Source organism: Lipophrys pholis, assembly GCF_963383615.2.
Source record: "Lipophrys pholis genome assembly, chromosome: 9".
Lineage (NCBI taxonomy): Eukaryota > Metazoa > Chordata > Actinopteri > Blenniiformes > Blenniidae > Lipophrys > Lipophrys pholis.
The window spans coordinates 31,586,158-31,598,657 of record NC_137639.1 but is presented as its reverse complement, the minus strand read 5'-3'; the positions used below and the strand labels follow the sequence as shown (position 1 = coordinate 31,598,657).

General features: G+C 48.4%; 1 protein-coding gene across 2 annotated transcripts in view; it reads right to left on the bottom strand.

Moving 5' to 3' along the window:
• Positions 1-12,500, bottom strand: part of mef2d (myocyte enhancer factor 2d) — a gene marked incomplete at both ends in the record, with an annotated part of 88,678 nt that overhangs the window by 27,090 nt on the left and 49,088 nt on the right. For both annotated transcript variants that reach the window (XM_080471044.1, XM_080471045.1), the window contains one exon: positions 8,152-8,277. In XM_080471044.1, the coding sequence (XP_080327170.1) occupies positions 8,152-8,277 (126 nt within the window). The remainder of the gene's footprint in view (positions 1-8,151; positions 8,278-12,500) is intronic.

Sequence of the window (12,500 nt, the reverse complement as noted above, 5' to 3'; positions counted from 1 at the left end):
TGCTGGAGCTGAAGCAGCTTGGATTTGAACCGTCTCCACGAGATGTCCAGACTCTGGAAACTGACCTCCAGATAAAACGCTGCACGTGCATGTGGAAAGACGACTTGTTTTTCTTTTCTTAAGTCCAGACTGGACTCTTCTGAAGCCGAGTCTGGTAAAAGAGTGTTTTTGACATTGATGTCCACACTTGTAGCCCACTTCCTGGACACTTGCAGCCCACTTCCTGGACACTTGCAGCCCACTTCCTGGACACTTGAAGCCCACTTCCTGGACACTTGTAGCCCACTTCCTAGACACTTGTAGCCCACTTCCTAGACACTTGCAGCCCACTTCCTGGACACTTGTAGCCCACTTCCTAGACACTTGTAGCCCACTTCCTGGACACTTGTAGCCCACTTCCTGGACACTTGTAGCCCACTTCCTGGACACTTGTAGCCCACTTCCTAGACACTTGCAGCCCACTTCCTGGACACTTGTAGCCCACTTCCTAGACACTTGCAGCCCACTTCCTGGACACTTGTAGCCCACTTCCTGGACTCCTACAGGTGTAGCAGCTCTGGATGTTCTGAGGTCCAGAGAGAGTCATTGGGTAACGATTCAGTAATTGGTTAGAAACCTAACGTGGGCAAACATCCTCCTCGCTTGAATTTTTCCGTCTCCTCGCAGAACTTAAACTGTCCGAACTAACTTTGTTCTTCCCACTTTGATTCCTGTCGTTGTGTTGTATCTGTCTGGCTTCAGTCCACCCCTTGTCAACCTCTCCCAGACTCCCTGAACGAGGTCATATTTGGAGATCTTCTGGTGGCTGCAGCTCTTTCAGCTTACGAACCTTTTCATGTCACACTTTGTCCTTCCAGTGGACTTTCCAGTCGACTCTCGCAGTGAACTGCCAGTTCTTTCAGACAGAGCCGTTGAGAGTCTGCAGCAGTTTGTTTCCACCGCGGCCAGGAGATGAGGAGTATTTACAGCGCATGAATCGATTCAATCACACTTGTTCTGACATGATGCTCCCTTCTGAGTTCATATCAGGTGATTCAAAGTTTGCTTTGCCAGATTTCTGTCAAAGCAATTGAATTAGTTCAGCTGGGCTTGAGCCGATACTTTGAAGATGTTTCAACCTTTATCCAAGTGGGTTCATGGGTTTTCTGGATAAACTTCCTGAGCAGTGACGGGTTAAAGGCCTTCATCAGTGACCCACAGAGGGACCTGAACCGGAGAGGAGCAGATTACGAGCTCGCCGTCACAACGTCCTCTGCTTCAAACACCACCTCAATCACTAGTAAGGCCCCACTGACTATGGTTTCAAGTAAAACACACTTTTGTTATGTTTTGGAGGGTCTGTTCACATGACAGTGGTGCAGGGAGCCACTGGAGCCATGCAGTGGAGCCACTGAAAATACAGGTTTTTGAAAACTGCTTCCAAGAGGAACTTCTTCGAAAATGGTGTGTCATGACTCCCAATCCATATTCTCCTGGACTTGGTACTTTTATTTTGACAGACCTTCATGTATACGAGTAACCTCATTGAGACAGTCTGGTTACACCTTTCCACAGCATTCTCATTATTTAAAGATGAAAAGTGAAGAGATGAAGAAAAGTGTCCTCCATCGTTTCTGGTTCAACTAAAAGGAACACGATTCCTTTCCAAACGTCTGGGGACTTCAAATTCAGCCATCAAACTGTGGAGAGGAGGAGTGAGTGGAGACCAGGGAGGGAGAAGGTAGCGGCTGACAGCACTGCACCACTGCACACCGGGCAAGCATTGGGGGGGGGGGGGGGGGGGGGGGGGGGGGGGGGGGGGGGGCATGGGGAAGGATTTTAGCCTCACAGAGCAGACGAACAAGCTATTATTATTATAATACAGTGGGGGGGGGGGGGGGGGGGGGTACACGGAGGCAGGTTTAGGTTGGGGGTCTTTGCATGTTTCCTATATCTCCCTCCTCAAAAACGACTGAGCGTCCTTTTACACGTTTTCAATTGAAAACACAAAAACTTCTGTGTTTTGGAGTCCGTTTGCACAACAGCTGATAAATGTTCATTTTTGAAAATGCTGCTTTTAAATTTTTAAGTTTAGACTTGTTTTTTCACTGTATGAATCTTATATAAAACTGTGTCAACCTGAATGAAAATACAAATAACTTTTCATGTTGGTTGAGAAAAGATGTTACACAGATTCGTTTTGGGTTTTTTGTGAAGAAAGATCCGACTTGATGTCTCCAGCCTCCGAAGGTCTGAGATGACCAATCCAAAGTGTTTGGCAGGTGAGTTCGGCCTTCGTCCTCAGGTATCGTGTCTCTTTGTTGCCCGTTTGCATTTAGCTGTAATTTGTCGTGGGCCACTTCTCCGCAGGACCTCGGCGACCCGCCGGCTTCCAGTTGCTAGGATATCGGTGACATAACTCCAAAACCTGTTCACCGGCGCCCTGAACATGAATTTTAAATTGGTCCTCACGCCGTGCTGCAGCGAGCTGCACTGAGGATTAATCTGTGTCTTTTGGCAAATTCCAAGTGAATTTACATCTGCCCACTCCAAGTCCATTTGAGAGCCACGCTGCTAATTGTGGAAGCTTTACTGAGTGTCGCACAAAATATGTGTCCTGTGTACTGCTGCTGCAGCGAGGCAGGAGGTCTGAGTGAGGACTAGTACCAGGAAGGCACCAACACCACAAGCATGAAAAATAACCTTTAGTTACCTGCCGAAACTGAATATTGACACGAGTTCCTATTAAATACCATTAACCCGAATTCAAACTCCAGGGAGAAAAACGAAGTTGCTGACGCCGTGTACTTCTCGCTGCGTTGTATCGGGGAGCTATGAGTACAAGTACTCCTCGCAGTATCGGACCAGATAGCGGTCCTGGTATCGGTCCTGGTATCGGAGCTTCCCTACTGAATATTAAAAGTTCTGAAAAGTGGCACTGTTTAGGGTGCACACTTCACAAGAATTTAAAAAAGTCTTTTTCTTGCTATTTCATGTTTCTGCCCAACGTGGGAATAATAAGTTATGTAAAGAGGTTCTCCTGTGAGGAAGCTCAAGGCCTCGTCTCAGCGAGGAGAACAAAAGGAGCTGCTAACCTATTTTCCCTCGGAGGAGCTCTCAGCTCTCGCCTCTCGCCACCAGGGTGTGTTTCCTGGATGCAAGGGTACATCAGACTGAATTAAAGCCGTGGCCTAGTTTCCCCTCCCTCTCGCCCTGGAAGCCTTTGAAACTTTCTCTTTTCTATTTCCCTCATTCAACTTCATGATTGTCGCATCCTGTTAGTCGGAGCGGGAAACACTCAGCCAACAAAGGGAGAGTTTGGGAAACCTTCACAAGTTCAGCAGCTGACCTGTGAGCGACTTCCTTCATCTGGACGACTTTGAATCTAAAATAAAATAATAAAGTGGAGGATGAACCGTCAGCCTGCGTGCTGCAGCGCAACGCTCTCACAGCCGATTGCTTTCAACCTGCCGGTGATTTACTCACAATAGCGACCTGGCCCTTTAAAAGAGGGTTTGACCTGGTTTGGTTCCTGTTTAATCAGAGCAAACGGCTGCTGTCATTTCTGTGTTGGTTTGTGGAGAGTGTGTTTTGGTGGACGGACGTATAAAAAAATAAAAAATAAACTTTTGTGTGCGATACCACGTTTGCTCCTCTTATAGAGGTGTCGTCAATATGATCCTATTGTTTCATTACAAACACAAACAGTTGGTGGCCTGAAACTAAAACCACAACATTTTCAGTATTTCTGCCGCGTCCGTTCAAACAAACAAAAAGATGTTTTCACTTGAAACGTTGTCGTGTAAACGGGGCCTCAGTCGTCACCTTTGTGTTTTACATTCATCTCCAGACATAACTTGTAAATGTACGTAAACACTTTGACCTCCGGGTCTTTCTGTTGGCAGTTTGCATGTTCCGCCTGTGGATGTGTGGCTTTTCTCCAGACACTTTATTCTCAGGAAACACGAGTTTAATGCCGACGGCCTGGTGTGAAAACACACACACGTGCACAGAAAGAGCCGAGCCCGGACTCAAACCAGGGGTGACCTCAGTGTGAGGCGGAGTGACACCACTGTTCACCCCCTCATAATCAATAAAACAGTCAGCCTGATTCATGGATTATTTAAAAGCCAAACATCTGGAACCTAAACCAGACGTGATTAATTACACAGTCATTCATAATAAAATAAAACGCCGAGCCGCGGCATGAGACGGAATGCTCAGCCCATTGCTCATGGGCACTACGGAGGTGGTTGTTAGAGGAAGAAATCTATTTCTATTCAATTTCCAAACCGTGAAACTGGGAGCCAAGAAGAGGATCAAACCGGGGGCCTCAGGTTACAGCGCTCCGTTTCCTCGCTTCGCACTCTGCCAGCACAACGGGAACAGACCCGTTCGCCCGGGGCTCGTCTCGTCTCGCCAAACGTCACGCCCGTTCCCCCTTGCCGCGTCCCCCCCCCCCCACCCCACTTCCCCCGTAACGCTCCCCCTCGCCGTGCCCCCCCCTCGCCGCGCTCCCCCTACCTCAGGAGGTATTTTAGTACAAGTGGGATTAAGCTTGTATATCCCGGCCCCTCGCTGTCACGCTGGGGATTAGGATGCGGTGGGGAGGAGGAGGCGTGTACGGCTGCTTTGCCTGGAAGGTGTGCGGTGTGACAGCGGGCAGGTAAGGGGGGTGGAGGGGTGGGGGGGGTGTGGCTCTCCAGAGGCGGGGTCAGACTGAATTCTGTTCTCTTCTGAGAAAAGCTTTTAGGAGCGAAGCACAGCGAGGCTGACGGAGGCCGGGCCTCTCATTACCAAGGCTCCTCCGATCACCTCCAGCTTCAGGATTCATTAAAGGAGAAGCTTTTCTGTGATTGTGTCCTTCGTTTGGTTCTGATTGATTCACATTACTGTGAACTAAAATGAGGTGATAACCAGTACCACTGGTTTAAACGACAAGTCTGAGTACTAACCTAATACGGAGTACTGATAAGTACTTATTAAATGTCATAAAGCCGACTACATACTCGATATGCAAACAATATGTGAAGGCTGTGCAATTCTGCAAAATAGTCAGATTTAATCAAGTTTAGCATGTAGCACGTAGCATTGCTGGTGTGTGAGCCGTGAAACTCTTCAGCATGTAGCATGTAGCATGTAGCACGGCTCAGTGCTACTGTATTTCATCTCAGGATTGACATGAGGCGAACTCTGCTGGTCCAAACGTCTCTGGTGATGCCATTGCTGGTGATGAAGTTGCTGGTGATGAAGTTGCTGGTGATGCCGTTGCTGGTGATGAAGTTGCTGGTGATGCCGTTGCTGGTGATGCCGTTGCTGGTGTTGTACGAACCATTTCTCTCCTCCTCTTGATATTTTGTCAGAACATAATTTGCAGTCTGTCTTACTTTGGTTGTTTTCATAAATATTAAAGAAAGTCCAAACTACCCACACCGCTCGTCCTCTCTTGCGTACCTGCGGACGACGTTGCCGACGGATGACAACTCGTGATACTCGCTGGGCTGCAACGGAGATCTTTTACAAGTACAAGTACTCTGTGCAGTACCGGAGCCGATACTGGTGCATCTTGAACAATAATGTACATTTTCAGTGCAGAATCAGTTGAAGCTCAACTAATAATCAAGGTAAAGCTGACAAACATGAAGAAAATACGCCCAAAGCTGTAAATCCCAATAAAGAAAAGACATTCCCCTCCAGGAAGAAACACCAGAAATGGGATTTTTACAGTGAAGTGTCCTGCAGCGGCTCGGTGCGACTGTTTCCCTCCCAGGTGACCAGACCGAGGGGCAGACAGGCAGGAAGAGGGGCTGTGAATTAAGTGCTGCTCATTAAAGTGACATTAATGGCATTATTGAGCACAGAGGAAAAAAAATGTGAATCACTGGGAAATTGTCAGAGGAGCAGAGGAGCGGGGCGGTAAAAGGGGCTTGGCAGAGCGCCAGCCAGGAGACGGGAGCTGGATGATGTCAGGAGCAGCGGGACGGCGGTGAGACCACCGTGACCTCGACATTATCGGCGACATCGCCCAGATCGCGGCTCTGATGGCGTCGGTGAGAAAATACTCAGCGTGTCTGCGTCTTTCTTTAATGTTGCTAAGTATTACACAATGGCTTCTTTCATCCCACCGCTCAGAGGCACGCTCCGAACGTGTTGATTATTACCATAAAACATGATTTCCCCTCACAGTATCGGTTGCTATGCCAACTTTTGTGAGGCGTAGGGACCTCGTTAGCGCTCCTCTCCCTCTCTTGTTTATTCTTGTTCGCTGGTGAACTTCTAGAGGCATCAGAAGGCGTGGATTAAAGCCAAAATACTCCCGGGGATGCTCTCCACTGTGATGACTGGAACTTCACATGAATACTCACCGCAGACTCAAGTTAAACATCTGCAATGCAAAACAATATAGCCTCAATCCTCCTTTTATTACGTGGCTGAACTGAAGCAGTTCCTCAGACAGAATCATCTGATGTGAAAATTAATAAAAAAATCATTGAGATTTGGAGTCTAAATCGGTTTTATCAGATTTATTTTGGTTTTATGTCTGTTGAATTGGAACAAAGTGAGCAACGAGCTTTAACTTTAAATAAATGCAGTTGGTCAATATGACTGTTTTACAGGCTGGTTGAGCTCGTCTGTGACTAAAAGGCCAACATGTGGAATCCTCTGGAAAACCTGTAATGACCATGTAATAACTTATTACAAAGTCGACAATCAAGCACAATTTTACTACTTTCAAGAACTTTTGGAATTTCCTCGATATAATAAATAGCATTGGTGTGATGGATACTAGACGTGCAATTAAAAACTAGATACTGGTACCGGTATCAGGTACCATCCTGCACGGAAACAAAACGGTGATAAAACGATGTGTTTGATATTAATGACAATGACAAAAGTAAGACAGACTGTGAACTGTGTTCAGTCAAAAATATCAAGAGGAGAGAGATAGTTCGTACACCAGCAACTTCATCACCAGCAACTTCATCACCAGCAACTTCATCGCCAGCAACTTCATCGCCAGCAACTTCATCACCAGCAACCCCATCACCAGCAACTTCATCACCAGCAACTTCATCACTAGCAACTTCATCGCCAGCAACTTCATCACTAGCAACCCCATCACCAGCAACTTCATCACCAGCAACTTCATCACTAGCAACTTCATTGCCAGCAACTTCATTACCAGCAACTTCATCACCAGCAACCCCATCACCAGCAACTTCATAACCAGCAACTTCCTCGCCAGAGACATTTGGACCAGCAGAGTAATCCTGAAGCCGTCCAGTAGTTTACCTGCTCAGTGGATCAGGAGGATTTTAGTTGTGCTACATGCTACATGCTCAAGAGTTTCAGAGCGCACACACCAGCGATGCTACATGCTACATGCTAAACAGGGTCTGACTGACGTGGGACTGAGCAACAATTGTAATGGTATTTCACAACTAATACTATCGGTACTCTGTATCGGCAAGTACCTAAAGGTTAGTACTTGCACTTGATAAAAGTGATTTTGGTGTTTCCCTCGATAAAACAAATTTTTCATGAATTTATGGTTGAAATTTCTGCTAATATTTATAAATTGTTGATGAAAATGAGCTGCAGGTGACGTGAGCTCAGGTGAACAGCAGCAGCGGGTCGGTTTGTGATGGAGGATGATGGTTGGATGGGTGGGTGCTGTTGGAAGGAGGTGAGGTGGAGGAGGAGGAGGAGGAAGAGGGGGGTGGGGGATGATGAAGGCGAGTGCTCTGTGAGTAGTCAGGCTGCCATCAGCAGGTGGAAACCTCCGACCGCCCGGCCAGCGGCGGCAGCAGCGGCGGGGGAGGGGGGGTGGGGGGGCGGGGTTACACAGAGTGGTGGGAGGTACTCACTGACAGCCTATAGTCCTGCATCATTTTATCAAACTCCTCGTCAATTTTTTTGTATTTCTCCTCAGTGCGGGGGGTGAGGGAGAAGGGCTCCTCGGGGTCTGGGCTCTCAGAGTCCCGGTGCTCTTTCTTGTTCAGAGCCTTCGTTCCCCAAACACAAGAAACAGAAGGTAGAGAGACAGAGAGCGACAGAGAGAGAGAGAGACAGAGAGAGAGAGAGAGAGAGAGGAGAAGGTAGATAGAGGCAGAGAGGAAGAAGAAAAGAAAGGCGAGGTTAGATGGAGTGATTAAATGCGAGTGTACTCACGCCGTAGCGTTTGAAGAGGCTGTCCAGGTCCTCGGTCTTGCGGTCGTTTAGCGGGCTTTGGTCGATGGAGTCGTCACCGTCGGGCTCGGGGCTGTTGCAGCCGTTAAAGCCTTTCTTTCGCAACGTCTGAAGCGGTCAGAGAAAGGTAGAGGAGGAGAAGGAGGGAGGCACATTTACATTTTATTTTTCATGCACAGTTTTTATTTGGATTCACCACGCAGACTTTCAGACAGGACGTCGTGATCGCCGACTCCCACACTCTTCATCACGTCAGAAACGAAGCGGTGAAGGTCACATGGAAGAGTTTGACCCCACCATGACACACACACTTTCTCCTCCGAGTGGCATCCCCTCACAAATGAAAGATATATATCTTATCGAAGAAAAAAAACCAAACATTCTCAACCTTTGATGAATCTCGATCGATTTCTGCGGTTAGCTTTCGTAACATCTGCCGCCCACGTGGAAGCAAGTTATTACCACTGAATTGCTCACACAGCCGGTGCAGTGGAGGGTGAAGAAACCAAACCAAACCGGAGGAGGAATGGAAACAAAAGGATGCAGCAGCGAAGGAGTGGTGCCGGTTCGGGGGGGGGGGGGGGACGCCAAACCGAGCCGCGTGCCACCAGACATCACGTCTCCGCACACGGCGCCTCATCAACACCGTTTGTAAATGGTGTGAAGCCTTGTGACGAGGAAAGTGGCTCAGGATGGCAAGAGGGTAAAGGGTAGAGAGAGAGAGAGAGAGAGAGAGAGAGAGAGAGAGAGAGAGAGAGAGAGAGAGAGAGAGAGAGAGAGAGAGAGAGAGATGCTCTTATTTTCAAGGGAATCAGCGAAACAAGATTTGCTGGTAAGGAGCTTTGCCTGCAGGGCCGCTGACCACAGAGCGCCACAGAGCTCCACGGAGCTCCACAGAGCGCCGCTGACCACAGAGCTCCACAGAGCGCCACAGAGCTCCACAGAACGCCGCTGACCACAGAGCTCCACGGAGCTCCACAGAGCTCCACAGAGCGCCGCTGACCACAGAGCTCCACAGAGCGCCACAGAGCGCCGCTGACCACAGAGCTCCACAGAGCGCCACAGAGCTCCACAGAACGCCGCTGACCACAGAGCTCCACGGAGCTCCACAGAGCTCCACAGAGTGCCGCTGACCACAGAGCTCCACAGAGCGCCACAGAGCGCCGCTGACCACAGAGCTCCACAGAGCGCCACAGAGCTCCACAGAGCTCCACAGAAAGATCCTCCATGGATCTTAAATTGGAGCTGGAGAAACTTCCACAGTCCAAATACGAGCTTTAATGCCAAGTAGAGCAAAGAAACTCATTCTGAGGGAGTAAACAGACGACGGTGCTCTGGAATAAAACCATCGGGTGTCGAGTCGTTCCGATCTGTAAAGGAGTCCGGAAAGAAAACTACTTTAATTGCCTTTTATAAAATGATTAATAGAATTTGTGAAGTATTCCTCATTGTTTTGAGACAATAAAATAAGATTCCATTACCTTAACTGAGAAGAAACCAAATTAATTGTGTGAAAATAAAACTAATAGAAACCCAAACAAACAGCTCCGTCTATTCCTGTAGATTTTCTTAGACTTAGGCTCCGCCCTGTTCTTCAGGTGAGAACACAAAACCTTTGTCCTGATTCAGGTCCATTTACACAGCAACGATGTGAAACACAACTTTTTCCAAACGGCTCCTACAATTCTCCTAAGGTGGAATTGTTGGAAATGCTGACTCCGTCTCCATGGAAACCGGGAAAACGCAACTTTTCTGAAACGCTGCTACTGCACATGAGCACTACGGGCGTAGTGACTAGTAGTTCTGCACATGCTCAGTAGCCGTTTCCTTCATGGTGTCGTGACTCCCAGTACATATTCTCCTGGACTTGGTAGTTTTATTTTGACAGTCACCGTAATAACAATCCAACTTGGTGGTTTTATTTTGACAGTCACTGTAATAACAATCAAACTTGGTGGTTTTATTTTGACAGTCACTGTAATAACAATCCAACTTGGTGGTTTTATTTTGACAGTCACCGTAATAACAATCCAACTTGGTGGTTTTATTTTGACAGTCACTGTAATAACAATCAAACTTGGTGGTTTTATTTTGACAGTCACTGTAATAACAATCAAACTTGGTGGTTTTATTTTGACAGTCACTGTAATAACAATCCAATTTGATGGTCTGTCCACTAGAATGTCCGTGTTCTCCTGTTCATGTTTAGAGCTCATCGTTCTCTGCTGTGTGTGTGTGTGTGTGTGTGTGTGTGTGTGTGTGTGTGTGTGTGTGTGTGTGTGTGTGTGTGTGTGTGTGTGTGTGTGTGTGTGTGTGTGTGTGTGTGTGTGTGTGTGTGTCTTTGTTACAAAAACAACCAATAGCGCTAACTAGTGGCGCTGCATGAAAACTACACGGTCGATCAAACTGACACAGTTTTCAAAACGTTGCTGTGTAAAGGTAAAAAGTTTGGAAACAAAAATGCTGCGTTTTCACTTGAAAGCTTTTCATGGGCGTCAGCAGGTTAAGTTACCATCATGTACCGTGAGAATCCAGAATTGTTCTGCGTTTAATGAAGTATTTCTATTCTATGATACTCTAGCTGGTAAAATAGCTAAATTCAAAGTAACCCCGGCCCCAACCCCCCGCCCTCATGCTCCCCTGCGCCCCCTGGAGGGCATGTCGGACCCCAACTGATACACGTCCACTTCCTACCCTCTCGCTCACAAACACGTTTTGTTTTTTTACGGTGCACCCGGTAATAAATGACATTTCCAAGACCACGTATGAAGCTTCTCACGGCCTATATTTTCTTTAATAATCGGCCGCCTGCTGTGTCAGGTGTGACTGCAGCGTCGTGGCGGTCTGATTAAAACACCGCCGACTCCCACAGCGCACAATCACCGCTAAGCGAGAATGATTCAACCGTGTGCAATGGGAGGTGGAGGCTGGCAGGAGACCGTACCTGTACGAGCTGCGACCTCCACCCTGAGGAGGCGGACGGCTTCGTCTCATTGTGGATGAATTAGTCTTAAATCCTCCAAACAGGTGAGGGCAGGAGGGGAACGGCGCCGTTCGGAAGTGAGACTTCCAGTGTGAACAACAAAGGTGCTCTTCGATATGAATCTCATTAAAACTCAAAGTCATTATTACGTCGGCGGTGTTGTTTCTACACACAGAAGGAGAGTTATTAGACAGATCTGTTCCACGGCGGCGACGTTCTCCTGATTCAGCAGAACCGCTCTGATCTGCAGCTTAATGCAAATTTAACACGAGGAAACTGTGTGTGTGTGTGTGTGTGTGTGTGTGTGTGTGTGTGTGTGTGTGTGTGTGTGTGTGTGTGTGTGTGTGTGTGTGTGTGTGTGTGTGTGTGCTCTAACCTGAAAATAGAGAGAACAAAAGCATGGAGGGGAGAATAAAGACCAATAAATGTGGAACAACTTTTGATATGACAACGGGTGTCTGTGGGGGTGGTCTGTGGGGGTGGTCTGTGGGGGTGGTCTGTGGGGGCGGTCTGTGGGGGTGGTCTGTGGCGGTGGTCTGTGGGGGCGGTCTTTGGGAGCGGTCTGTAGGGGTGGTCTGTGGGGGTGGTCTGTGGGGGTGGTCTGTGGGGGCGGTCTGTAGGGGTGGTCTGTGGGGTGGTCTGTGGGGGCGGTCTGTAGGGGTGGTCTGTGGGGGTGGTCTGTGGGGGCGGTCTGTGGGGTGGTCTGTGGGGGCGGTCTGTGGGGGTGGTCTGTGGGGGCGGTCTGTGGGGGCGGTCTGTGGGGGTGGTCTGTGGGGGCGGTCTGTGGGGGTGGTCTGTGGGGGTGGTCTGTGGCGGTGGTCTGTGGCGGTGGTCTGTGGCGGTGGTCTGTGGGGGTGGTCTGTGGGGGTGGTCTGTGGGGGACAGAATCGGGCAGCTGGAGGTGAGACTGGTTCACTCAGTGGATTCACCGTCTTAATAAGAAAAAATAAGAAAAAGTGACACTCAAACAGTTGCTTTAACACACACACACACACACACACACACACACACACACACACACACACACACACACACACACTAAGTTGTCTCTCTCACTCTCATGTAAACTGATATTTTGTGAACGTTACAGGACAAACATGGGCTTCCTTCCTTCCCTCCGACTCTCAGCTTCTTTGTTTCTCTTCCCACTTCTATCTGACAGCGAACATTTGTGTTACAACACACACACACACACACACACACACACACACACACACACACACACACACACACACTGTAGTGCAGTGATGAGCTTGTCCCTTAGTCAGTAAGCCATCTGTTCACCTGTTCTCTCTCTCTCTCTCTCTCTCTCTCTCTCTCTCTCTCTCTCTCTCTCTCTCTCTCTCTC